This window comes from Lactuca serriola, chromosome 2 (assembly GCF_051521515.1).
Source record: "Lactuca serriola cultivar US96UC23 chromosome 2, Lser_US96UC23_V15, whole genome shotgun sequence".
Taxonomy (NCBI): Eukaryota; Viridiplantae; Streptophyta; class Magnoliopsida; order Asterales; family Asteraceae; genus Lactuca; species Lactuca serriola.
In genome coordinates this window covers 152,166,836-152,179,283 of record NC_136409.1, presented here as the reverse complement: position 1 = coordinate 152,179,283, position 12,448 = coordinate 152,166,836, and the positions used below count along the sequence as shown (strand labels likewise).

Sequence of the window (12,448 nt, the reverse complement as noted above, 5' to 3'; positions counted from 1 at the left end):
AGTAATTGCCAAACCTCACAATTCAAATCATGGAAAGGGATACCGTAACCACGATCGAATTTGAGAATGCAATTTTACAATCACTATCTTCTTAAAATCTTTCTTAGTGAAAGCATTTCCTCACAATCATTTTCATGAAGGAGGAAATCTTATGACACTTAGATTTAAATGGTGTATGTGTTCCTATCCATGTGAATTTGTTAAAACAAAGTTTACGACAAATTCATCAAACTCATATGGACCGAACTTTCTTAATCTTGATTTCCTGCCTTATGGTAGCATAGCTGTCCACTTTGTCTTCCAAGTAGTTAAGCAGCTCACCCTTTCCTATCAATGTACCTTTCATTGATTAAGGTGCCTTGCCTTTTATGCGTTCAAAATGAGAACTCATAGAACTCACATGCATAATTAACTTAATTGGAACAACACAGAAACAAAATAATGTCAACACGATAGGTTGTAAACCTCAACTCGTGTGCTAGTGATGATCAATAAGGTTTATTTGATTTTTTCTTGAAACCTTTCAAAACCATTAAGGCTCCCACCGACTCCTTGACATATAAGATTCTCTTGTTAATAACCATTTCTTGACAAAACAAATATTCAAGAGTTAGTGTAGCTTTTATCAAAACACTTCATAAAATGGTCCTAGTTGGTCTTTGTCTTATCCAAGACATCGCAACTTTCCACATTTGATGAATGTTATAAACCTTCTTAATACTTATCACTCAATTTCACAATCTTAACTCTAAGACTTGTTTTGGAACGAAGTATGATTGACTTCTTGATTTAACCATTTCTTCAATTCTTGATTTCTCTACTTAGACATACAATTATACTAAGACTCACTTAGAGGATCAATTGAGATATGGTTCTTAATCATTAAGACCTATCATAAAGCATAAAAGCTACTCTCCCTTCTTCTTAGAACGGAGAAACTTTTATCTTTCTGCCTACTTGATTCTTCTTATTCGTTTTGCTATTGATTTAAACCTTTTTAATCCATTCCGAATTACACTTAATCTTATAAGTATAATCATATTTACTAAACCTTTAGTAAATCATGACGAATATCTTTGTTACTCTTATGGTGGACTTGATCAACACGCAACTTTGTGTGCTCGATCTCCTAGTCCTTCACTTGACACTTTGTCAATGAATTAATATGAAATTTCTCATTCATCGTGCAACCAAGTTGCATGATTCCAAGTTTCTGTCCAATTGAAACTTGGGCGATGAGAAACTTTCCTTATTCGGTAAATTCGTCGACTTTCCATAAATTACATAATAAGAACCAAATCCATTATTGCTAATAATAGAAACATTCAAACATCAATTTTTCATATACACCATTGCAAGGATAAATAAATAATATAAAATCAATATTTATTTTATTGCGGAAAAATTTGTCCTTACAATGCAATTCATTGAAAAACTATGCTAATACATCTTTCTTAGCAATCTAATTCTAACTCTAAGTAGTAGCTCAAGAATCTAATCTTCGAGAAATGCAATCGAAATCCATTCCTTCACGGTTAGATTTTGCTCACTTCTTCCCTTAAGCTTCCTTTCATTTCTTCGATTCTACAAAACATCAATTGTAATCTTATCACATTATGTATTAAGAATCTAGAATAGAGGCTTAAAGGAGTTAGTTATTGGATTTTACCTATATTAGAGCCATACGTTTCGACTCTCCCATCTCTTAGATCTCTTAGGAAAATTGGGCAGCTTCGTCTCCAATGCCCTTTCTCTTGGCAATAAAAGCAAATTGACTCTTTTGGAACATGACATGGAACTACTTCAGACATTGCCTTTCTCTTATGATCAAACTTTTTGATCATGGCATGTCTTTCGTTGCCATTGTCTATATCCATAGAGGTCTTGAAGGTAGATTCACCAAACATCTTTGCTTTTCTATTGCGCCAAACCATTGCTGTTTCAGCAGCAATAAGCATATAGGTGAGATCTATAAGGGTCACGTCGCGGTTCATCATGTAGTACTCTCTTACGAACTCACTATATGAGTTAGGAAGTGACTGAAGAACCCAATCAACAACCATTTCCTCACAGACAACGGATCCCAACATTCTTAACCTATCAATGTGTGACTTCATCCCTAGGACGTGTGCACACAACGGCTTTCCTTCTTTATGTTTACTTGCCAAAAGGGATTGAGTGATCTTGAACTTTTCAAGCCTTTGAACTTTTGGGTTAGGGAGAATAATTGGAGAAGGTGGAGGAAATGAAGCATAATTTCTTGTTCCTCGATCGAATCGTGGAATATCATCTTCATGTGGAAAGCTTGTTCCACAGGATTTGGGAAGACCATAGTTGTCGAACTTTGACATCTACAAAACGGGAGAAAACGAATTCAAGTTAGTTGATTGATTGAGTCCTTAGTAAATCACCCAAATGAGATACTAAGGCTAGGACCCAACACAATATTCTACAACTCGGGAGAGGGATGCCGTAACCCAAATTGCAGAACATTTGAAGGTAAGTGAATGACGATTCACCAATTTCCACCATGAAAAACGAAAAAGAAATTTAAGTTTTAAATCTATGAAAACTCCTAGATCCTTTGAGATTCATTGAACACTTCAATGGCATGTTTAAATCTCGATATGCCCCTCTTGTTTGTGACTGGGATGCCGAGGATCACAAAGCGGGTGTGAATAACCATGCAAACTTACATGGTGCCCTCACATGTTACAGTCACCTATTCGATGTGCCGGTAAACCACACACGCTCCACCAAACTATGACAAACATTGAGTCACCCTTTGCTACCTTTGCTTAGAACCATTTAGTGTGCCGGTAAACCACACACGCTCCACTAACGTCTTCGCAAGGGCACAAAGTGTAATTTCATGGAATTGCATCAATTCACTTTTGCCTAAGTAACTAAGATTGGGAATTTGAAAAACATTTAGTTACTTTTATATTTCATTATACTTATAATGGAAGCTTTTGTCCTATCCTACCCGTTCGGCTAACGACCCTCCACTAGTCAAGAGTGCGGTGGGTAAGAGTGGATACCCATTCAATCGCCATTTTATAGGCAATTTCCTTAAACACCCCTTATAGACCAGCTTCGTGAATGAGGCCTACTAACGGTAAGACTGACTTTTACTCATACATATATAATGTTAGCCTTTTAATGTTATATATAGTATAGGGTGTATTTTACACTTTTAAAACACTAGGTGGTCTAATTTAACAATTATACTTTTAATTCAATTTAAATTATAAACCAAAACTTTTATGGATTTATTAAACCTCTTTTAATTATACACCTTAATTAATTAATAAAACCATGAGGGTGTGATTTGAATCTTTTCAAAACATGACTAGGGTTTTAGAATTTAACATTCCTAAATTAAACTTTTAATCAACTTTTAAATTCCAAAACTTGAGGGAAAGTTTTGAAACATTTCAAAACATTAGGGTTTAGAATTTAAATATACATCACAATTAAGCTATTAATCAAAATTTAAATTCCAAAACTTGAGGGCAAGTTTTGAAACCTTTTTCAAAACATTAGGGTTTTAACTATTTAAATTTCAAAACAACAAAACTTTTGGGTTCAAATTTAAACTATAAAACCTAAAGAAGAAAATACGAAACTTTTCATAACAACAAGGATCAAATAACAAATAATCTAAAATTAACAATTAATCATATAATTATCTATATTTGATTTATTTAATGATTTCTTGCAAAACAATTTACCAATTTAATCAAAATAATTAATCAATTATCACATAAGGAAACAAATATTTTATTAATTGATAAATATCTTCAATTAGATCAAGAATATAGTCAAATATATCATAAAATCGGATTAATATTGATCTAATATGATAAGGCAACTATCCTTAAGCAAAAACAGCAAGAAATCCCGGTTTTCCCTCCTTTTGACAAGCCGACTCGCCGAGTCAGGAATGGACTCGTCGAGTCACCATGGACTCGGCGAGTCTAGCCTCTAGAAACACAAAAAACGAATTTTTCAGACATATAATGCATCAATACAATAGAAACCAGTCTAGGCTCTGATACCACTGATGGGTTTTGGCCATAAGAACATCCTATGTGCTCATACAAACCCTATTGCTTGGATCTAGGTTTCTTTATTGTACATGCAAGTTATCCAAGACTATAAACCATAATTCTAGCATTCAAGTAATCATATTAATATGAGAATAGGTTTAAGATGTTACCTTGATTGTTATGTAGCAATAACAATCCCAAATCTCCTTGTATTGACCTTAGAAAGCTGAGAGTCACAAATGTCACTCCTCTAATGGTTCACAAACACCATAAGCAAGAGGATGAAGAGGAGAGAGGATGGAGGCTGCCCAAAACCGTCTACAAACCCTAGATAAGTCTTAGCCACGTTTTTGGGTCATAAGGGTCTTATATATAGTGAGACTATTAGGGTTATCTAACAAGGAAACCCTAATTTGGATGCTTAAGCCCTAAGCAACCCATGGAGCCCTTTCCTCAAGGCCTTGGACGATTTCATATGGGCTTCCCCCATAGAATTCGTCCACCTTATAATATAAGGCAATCCATGGCCCAAATTGCAATTATCTTATAATTACAATTCCAGTCCCTTAAGCTTAATTAATCTCTTTTAGTCACAAAACTAATTACCAATTAATTATTGACTAATATTAATTAAACAATATGATTTCTCCTTTAATATATTATTCCCATAATATATTAATAAATCATATTTAATCCTTTCTCTCCATAATTCAGCCTATCAAGTTGCTTTGGTGAAGGCAACCTAAAAGGACCATGCACCATCGGGTCAAGTACATACCAAAATAGTTATGGACTTAGACACTAATCCAACAGTTATATGTGTTGCGTTGTATATGGTATTTTGGGGAACTTACTAAGCTTTTTGCTTAAAATTTGTGATTTAAATCATTTTAGGTTTTCTTATATCAAAGGAGGGGCACTACTTCATTGTATCGCATCTATGGGAGATTTATGCACGTGATAGCTTTTGACGAAACTCTGATAAGTGTTTTTAGTCAAATGGTTTTATCTAAGATGTTCGTAGTTGTATATAAAAACTTCAATTTTTAATTGAAAAAATTGGGTTGAATTTTGAGGTGTTACGTGGGTTCTTGTCTTAGATCAAGTCAAGGGTTGTGTGAGGGCCTCTTTGCATGTTCTTGTCTAATTAAGGCTTTGGGGGTTCGAAGCATGATCTACATGACTTATAGGGTCTAGTAGACTAAGGTTCCGACTCGTTTTGATTTTGGTTGGGTAATCTTTATGGATTGTTGTCAAGACCATTGGGGCGGACCCATGACAATATTAGGAGTGTTGTAGAACCACGAACTAGTCATAGCATTTAATGGGATGTGTTAGGTAGCGATGGTGATTGTAAGACTGTGGGAGGATCACAACATTCAATTGGGTCTAGTTGAACTTGTCATTCTTGTTATTAACTCTTTTTTTGGGCATGAGGGATGTGAGAGTTGTGGCGATGTTTAGGCTTATATAACTCTTGATTTTGGGCGAGGACCGTTTGGTTATGTTAGCTTCGGTGAGACCCAAGGGCGAGGCCCATTTGGTTATGTTATCTCGAGGGATACCCGTGGGCAAGCCCTATTCGGTCATGATATCTTGGGTAAGAGCGTTAGATATGTTCTATATGGATAGTTTTGTTTGGGGTTTTCGCATGGTTGGCAAGGTTAAGGAGGCCTTGGACGAATTAGAGTTGCAAGTTTCTAGCATGCATGGTTTAGGGATTTTAAGACTCAAATGGGGATGTAGCCCTCTTTTATATTAGTTAGTTGTAATGGCATTCGTTCATTGTTGGGTATTCAGCTGCATTTCAGTTTAACATATCACCCCCAAATCGATGGATAGATTGAGTGGACCTTTCTGACGCTCGAGGTTAGATTCAGGGCATGTGGTGATGGTTGTGAGTCTTCAGGTCAGTAATGGAATGATAGCAAGATCAATGTTCCCCATAATCTTATCATTCTAGTGGATTAGATGGTGTCACGATGTATTGTTAGCTTGTGAGTGTATGACTCATGTAGGTGGGACCCGATAGTCATATGTTTGAGACTCTTTGGTCTCAGATCATTAACGTTTGGCATGGTTAGGTGTTAGAACATTTTTGGGGGTGGGAGGCTCAATGATGGTTTGAGCCATGTATTAGGGTGAGGGTCATTTTTTTGTATGGTTATGTGGTATTTTGGGGAACTCACTAAGCTTTGTACTTACTGTTTGTGGTTTAAACACTTTCATGTACTTCCAGTTCCATAAGGGAAGAGCCCGGCTTGACTGCACACCATTCCCTAATGACTTTTAGGTATTGATTGTTATTGTTTACTCTGATGTTTGAAAGATACATTTTACTCTGATTGGTTTTGGAACCAAATGTCATATGGATTTGATGGTTTAAAAATGTAAAATTTATTGGAATTTTTGGGATGTTACATCTAGCGGGGAATCTTTTGTCAATTTACTAATTGAGAGAAGATTCTTCGTAAGGTGTGGAACCACACGTACATCCAATATGTGAATATCTTTTGAGAGCTTAGATTTACCAATATGGGAAATAAGAGAAACATTACCATTACTAAAGACGAATTGGTCGTTTCCCAAGTACGAGGATGATGTATCAAGTTGCGTGTGAAGATGTCATGTGTGAAGAGGTGCCATAATCAACATACCAATCAAGTGATTCGAGAGTAACACTAAATTTAGTTTAGAAAGATTGAGAAAAGAAGCATTTGAATTAGAACGTTATGGAGAAAAAGTGTGAAGATCTGGACATGAGTTAGTGAAGTGATCGTTCTTCCGATATAACTGACAGTGTGGTGGTCGACGACCTCGACCACAACCACCAGAAATGGAACCCTGACCATGATTGCATCTAACAGTAAAACCATCACGAGAAGAAGTTGTTAACTAAGGAGAGTCCCAATGAGCTATAAAAGCAGCAATAGGAGGAGATGAGCTATGTATTGTTGTAATAAAAAGCTCATGGCTTTCAGGTTGGGCAAGAAGCTCACGAAATGATGGGTGTGGTCTGATTTCTCAATGTGTGGTGGAGGAGGTTTTAAAGGAAAGCCCGAGACCACACAAGAACCAATGAGTTTTGTCAAACTCAACAACTAGATGACCAATTGTAGAGAGTTGGTGACATAGGGCTTTGAATTTTCGACCAAATTCAGAAACTGTTGAGGATCCTTTTTGAAATTGTCGTAGGATGTCTTTGAGTGTTTGCATACACTCTTAAGAGTCGTGGCGATAAGCTACTTCAAGATCTTGCCAAACTTCATGTGTTGTTATGAGACCGGGGATCTCTGTCATGGCTTTCTCAGATAATGAGGAGTAGAGAATGAGGAAGGCACGTTGATCAGCTTCAAGCCATTTAGCATAATCAGGGTGCAGAGAAAACATACCAGCAACATCTATAATTGGCGATGGTGAAGATATTGAGTCCTCTATATAACATGATAACTTCTTATATGCAAGAAGAGGTAGTAATTGAAGGTAATTGGTAGATGATTACTTGATAGTGATCATGTGCAGAACAGTTGCAAGTGGAAGAGAACCATATGTGGAAGAGGAAGAAGAAGAAGCATTGTCACCAACCATTATAGAGAGGGAAACGATGAGGTGATCGAAAGCTTAGCTGATACAATATAAAACTTACACAATTTGCCTTAAAATTGTATATTACGTGATGCATTTATAAAGCATGATGTATTCATAAAACATGATATACATAAGATTTACATTAAAATAAGATAAAAACTAAAATATATACATAAGATTTACATTGAAATAAGATAACAACTTAAATATCCAAAATATCAACCGTTGTGTCTAATAACGTTATTATTTAATTAGGCTATCATTAGAATACCAAAATTTTAGCTTAAACAGTAAACGAGAATGACCGACAAATTGTCACGAACTAATAAATCTATCTACAAAATGAATTTTTGAATCAATGGATTAAAACCAAACAACTTTTACGATAAACTTTGGGAGGGAATGAATGGTCCAATTTACACATAAATAAAAGAATGAAACCAAAATACGTACCACTTAACATCCTACTCAAAATACTAATGTACTACATTGTTGAAAGAATTTGCTTTCCTTAGAAATCTAATCATATAACGATTATCACAATTACCAACATCTTTAGTCGCTTGATACCATCACCACCCTTCACAATTTTGTTATAATATTTCGGTAAAGGTATTTGAAATTCATCTTCACCATCTTCACTCATATCATGATCATCAAAAACATCTTCCAACTGGTTTTCGACTGCTCCACACAACTCATCTACGATGCTCGTTAGCATCGAAACTCCTCCTTCAACTCTTTCATCTTCTTCATAATCTTCAGAGAACAAATGTGGTGGTGGTGGACCCATCTCCATACGTTCCCATTCCTCGAAATCCATGCCCCACTCATTGTAATCTACGCCAGCCATTGCCAAAGCTTCGATTGATGAATTCGACATGATAATAACTGATACGATATTTGCTCCTGTTTCTACAGTAAAAATTTACATTAGATTATGCTGATATGGAGCTTGATGCATATGCTTATATATGCGGTTCTCTTTGTCCAATTTTGAAAAAAAAAATTCAAAGTTGAAAAAGTGGAAATCTAAGCACTTTTTAGGGTTGAATGACAAACTTGCTCGTGAATCTTGATCATGTTATTGACCAAAAATCTTGACCATGTTATTGAGCATTAGTATACTCTTTTTCATTGTGAAACCCGTGATTATATGACGTTAATTTGGTTGCTTATGTAAGTACTCTAAAACAAAGAAACCTTGATGCTTAATTAAGAAAACGGATCAACAGGAGGAAAATATAAACCAGGAAGAGGGGATAACAAACAGGAGACAGAAATATGGAGAGAAGAGGTTACCTGCCAAAGGCTTTTTATTAATAAGCAAAAGAAAGGTACAATAAAAGAAAAACGCAGCTCCTATATTTATATTAAAACTATTAGAAACCTAATGATACTCAAAAACATTCAAAGGAATAAAACTTAAAACTAATAAAAGATAAACTTTCCTATTTAATTTGCCCCTTCAACTAAAGCTTCCTTTTCAAACTCGTATGGATCAAATCAATTAACCCAACAAGTACAAGCGCTAATGTTAACCCATTACATATCCAGAAGCCCACGAGGATATATAATCTGCAGTGTACATGTCCAGGAAAACGCATCAAAAGAAACAAAACCCTCTTTGCAAAGTTGATATTATTTTCAACTTTTGTTCGAATGCATGAATTTCTCTCAAAACTTTGACTAGTTTACGATGTTCCTGTTCAACCTTTGCCATGAAACTCCATGAACGGGGAGTTGCAGTTGCAGGAAATTTATTAACAACCCACAGAATATTCTCAAGATTAGATGAATTATTATGCTCTAGGAAATAATATTTTGTAGATTTTTTGAAACCAGTTGTAATATGAATATATATGATGCGATTGGCGTTTGTGAGAGGAATCGAAAGATGGATGGTGTCATGGTGGATTATTTGATAGATTTTACGGTTATTTCAGGTTTTATTGATTTAAGAGATTTTAAAATTTTTTATTTGATTTTGTTTTTTATCAACAATCGCACGAAATCTGGTACTCGTATAAGAAGTTAAGAAACCGAAATACAAATCAAACCTAATGACATGACCAATCAGATAATATATATCCTATTCGATCTTCCTTATGGTCCAAGAAGATCTTGTAGCTCTTGACTGAAGCTATCAATGTAAGCAGATTGCACATCTTTGTTCAACAGAAACTCCCGTATCTTTTCATGGTTACCTTTCACTTCTTTCCCAGCTTCACCATCTTCATCCATCACCTTCTTCACCGCTTCACATACACCAGTTTTCGTAAACAACCCATCTTCTTCTCCTTTCTGTACTTCAATTCCAACCCTATAAACTTCACTCATCATCCTCGCATGTATGACCTGATCACCTCCATGCGGTAGCAGCACCAATCGACATTTGTTAACCAACGCCTCAGACAACGAAGCCCAGCCACAATGCGTAACAAAGCAGCCAACAGAACTATGCTGCAAGATTAGGTTTTGCTGAACCCATCCATCATACACCAACCCTCTTCCTTCAAGTCTTTCAAGTAATCCTTCAGGAATCGCGTCGTTTATTGACTTCACACCAACTGGCGACTTAAGTGCTGTCAAGAAAGGCATTCCTGTGAGCTCGAAACCCAGTAAAAGTTCTTGAAACTGATCCATGGTTAGAGTACATTCGCTCCCGAATGCACAGTAAATTACTGAACAAGGGTCGAATCTATCGAGCCAACTTGAGAGATCTTCGGTTAGAGTGTCGTTTGGTGGATCTGTTACGATAGGGCCGCTGAGCAAAACGGGCTTTTGGAATTGGGTTTGTAGGTAGTCTCTAAAAAGTCCATCGAGTTCTTTACATCCATTGTAGGCTAAAACATCAGCCTGGCTTAATCCAATATATACACGTTCTACAAGACTCATTTCGCTACCAAATGTCATGTTAGATCTAGCCGTGAAGTCGCGTGCTTCGTGTGCATGGAACTTGATTGAGGATAACGGAAAACCAGCTGGAGCATGAATAACGTCGGATTCGCTTATGCCCTAAACAAAAGATATAGCAATATTAACTAAGCACTAATAATGTAGTAACTTTTCAGTTTCTTGATATGTTTCAAAGACAATCTTTTACATATTTAGGTTAAAATTTCACTAATTTACCTTGTCCCAATGAACTCGTCGTGCGGGTGAGAAGATATAACCAATGACCACCGGAGTAATAACACAATAATTCACCGATTTGACCCTAATTCGGCGACAAAGACTTGGAATCCAGTGAGCCATATCGAAGAAAACAAAGTCCACCATAAGATCTTTTAGTATACGCTCAACGTTCTCTTGAGTTGCATCCATGGCAGTCATGATGAGAGGGTGTAATGAAGAGGGTACGTCCGAACTTGTCTCAGCACCCATAGGGAGACCTTCAATATGAGGAACCGTGATAGGCACAAACGCGATGTGGTGTGGATGATGGTTAAATGGGTCAAGTTTATATTGTGTGTTTTTAGGTACCAAGAAGGAGACTTTATGGCCCTTTTTAGCCAACATATTGGCTAAGTGTATGTAAGGTGTAAGGTGGCCTAGAGCAAACCAAGGGTACATTGCAATATGACATTTCTTTTCATCCATATGGTATTAGAATTAATTACTTGTAACTTCACTACATTTTTTTTCTCATGCATGTTGCGGTATGTACATATATCATGTTTTTCTGCCTAATCACAGTATTACAGGAGATCTTCCAATCGATCAGTTTTCTTGAATGTGTAGGTTTGTTGTGACCAACTTCTTTTGGTTTTAAACACAAAGGTTGTGATCAACAAGTCGGGCATGCATGCATCCATCAATTAATTTATTGACAATGTACCGAATTTTTATTAACGGAACTATATTATAAAATTTTCAAAATATGTTAACCAACTAAATCTTTGGTTGCTTTATAGACCGAAGTTCATGCATATTTGTACGATTTTTTTTTGTTTTTATGTAAGTTAGTTTTCAAAAGATATTATAAAAATAAGTTACTTTTTAAATACCCAATAGAAATAAGTTGGTTCGAAGAAAGGCCAATTATATTTATCGTTTTCGATTGTTTTTAAAACACTACAAGAAATACTAGCATTAGCAGCGACGTCGGTCACCGCAAAAGATAGCGCTTGTCGCCGCTATTGACCTGTCGCTGTTAAAAACACGTCGCCGCTAATACTTATGTGTCGCCACTAAACACGTCGCCGCAAAAACTCTTTTCATTTTTTTTGTTACAATTTTATGAAATTTGTTACAATTTTATGAAATATTAATCCACAATTTTATAAAATCTATTACATTTAACCTGTACACAACCAAAAACAATATAACATTTATAAAATATTAATCCACAATCCAAAATATTAGTCTATACAAACCAAAAACAATGCCGCAGAACATGTCTCGTCCTTCAGTATCGTTTGCAGCATTTCCAACTATAAAGAAAACAAAATATATTACCAACATATCATAACAGTAACGCGTCAATTACATGTCGCCGCTAATGTCTATATTTCTTGTAGTGTAAAAGAAAATGTATATTTTTATTTTTAACCAGTAATGAATTTAACATTTCATCTTTTATCTTTTTTTATTTATGTCTTTTACGATCCACTACAAGGAAAATGGTCATTAGCGGCCACAAAAATCGCCGCTAAAAGTTCAAATTGTCGCCGGTAATAATAATAGCGGCGACACGTTGCCGGTAATAAGTCGCCGCTACTGCTTCGTCACTATTTATCAACTTGTCGCCGCTAATAAGAAATGTCGCCGCTAATGAGAAATGTTGACGCTAATGACTTAGTCTC

At 35.8% G+C, this 12,448-nt stretch overlaps 1 protein-coding gene across 1 annotated transcript; it reads right to left on the bottom strand.

Annotated features, from left to right (window-relative positions):
* Window positions 1-9,652: 9,652 nt before the first annotated feature.
* LOC145090506 (cyanidin 3-O-galactoside 2''-O-xylosyltransferase FGGT1-like) lies at window positions 9,653-11,268 on the bottom strand. The gene is made up of 2 exons (XM_079028681.1): window positions 10,776-11,268; window positions 9,653-10,658 (listed from the first exon to the last, which is right to left on the bottom strand). Exons 1-2 carry the CDS (start codon window positions 11,241-11,243, stop codon window positions 9,747-9,749), a joined length of 1,380 nt encoding a protein of 459 aa, XP_078884807.1. The 5' UTR covers window positions 11,244-11,268; the 3' UTR covers window positions 9,653-9,746.
* Window positions 11,269-12,448: the final 1,180 nt, after the last annotated feature.

What these genes read in the sequence shown, in the direction of transcription:
- LOC145090506 (XM_079028681.1), bottom strand. Translation starts at nt 11,243, where the DNA reads ATGGATGAAAAGAAATGTCATATTGCAATGTACCCTTGGTTTGCTCTA. An exon ending in GACGAGTTCATTGGGACAAG is followed by an intron (nt 10,659 to 10,775) that starts GTAAATTAGTGA and finishes TCTTTTGTTTAG; the next exon opens with GGCATAAGCGAATCCGACGT.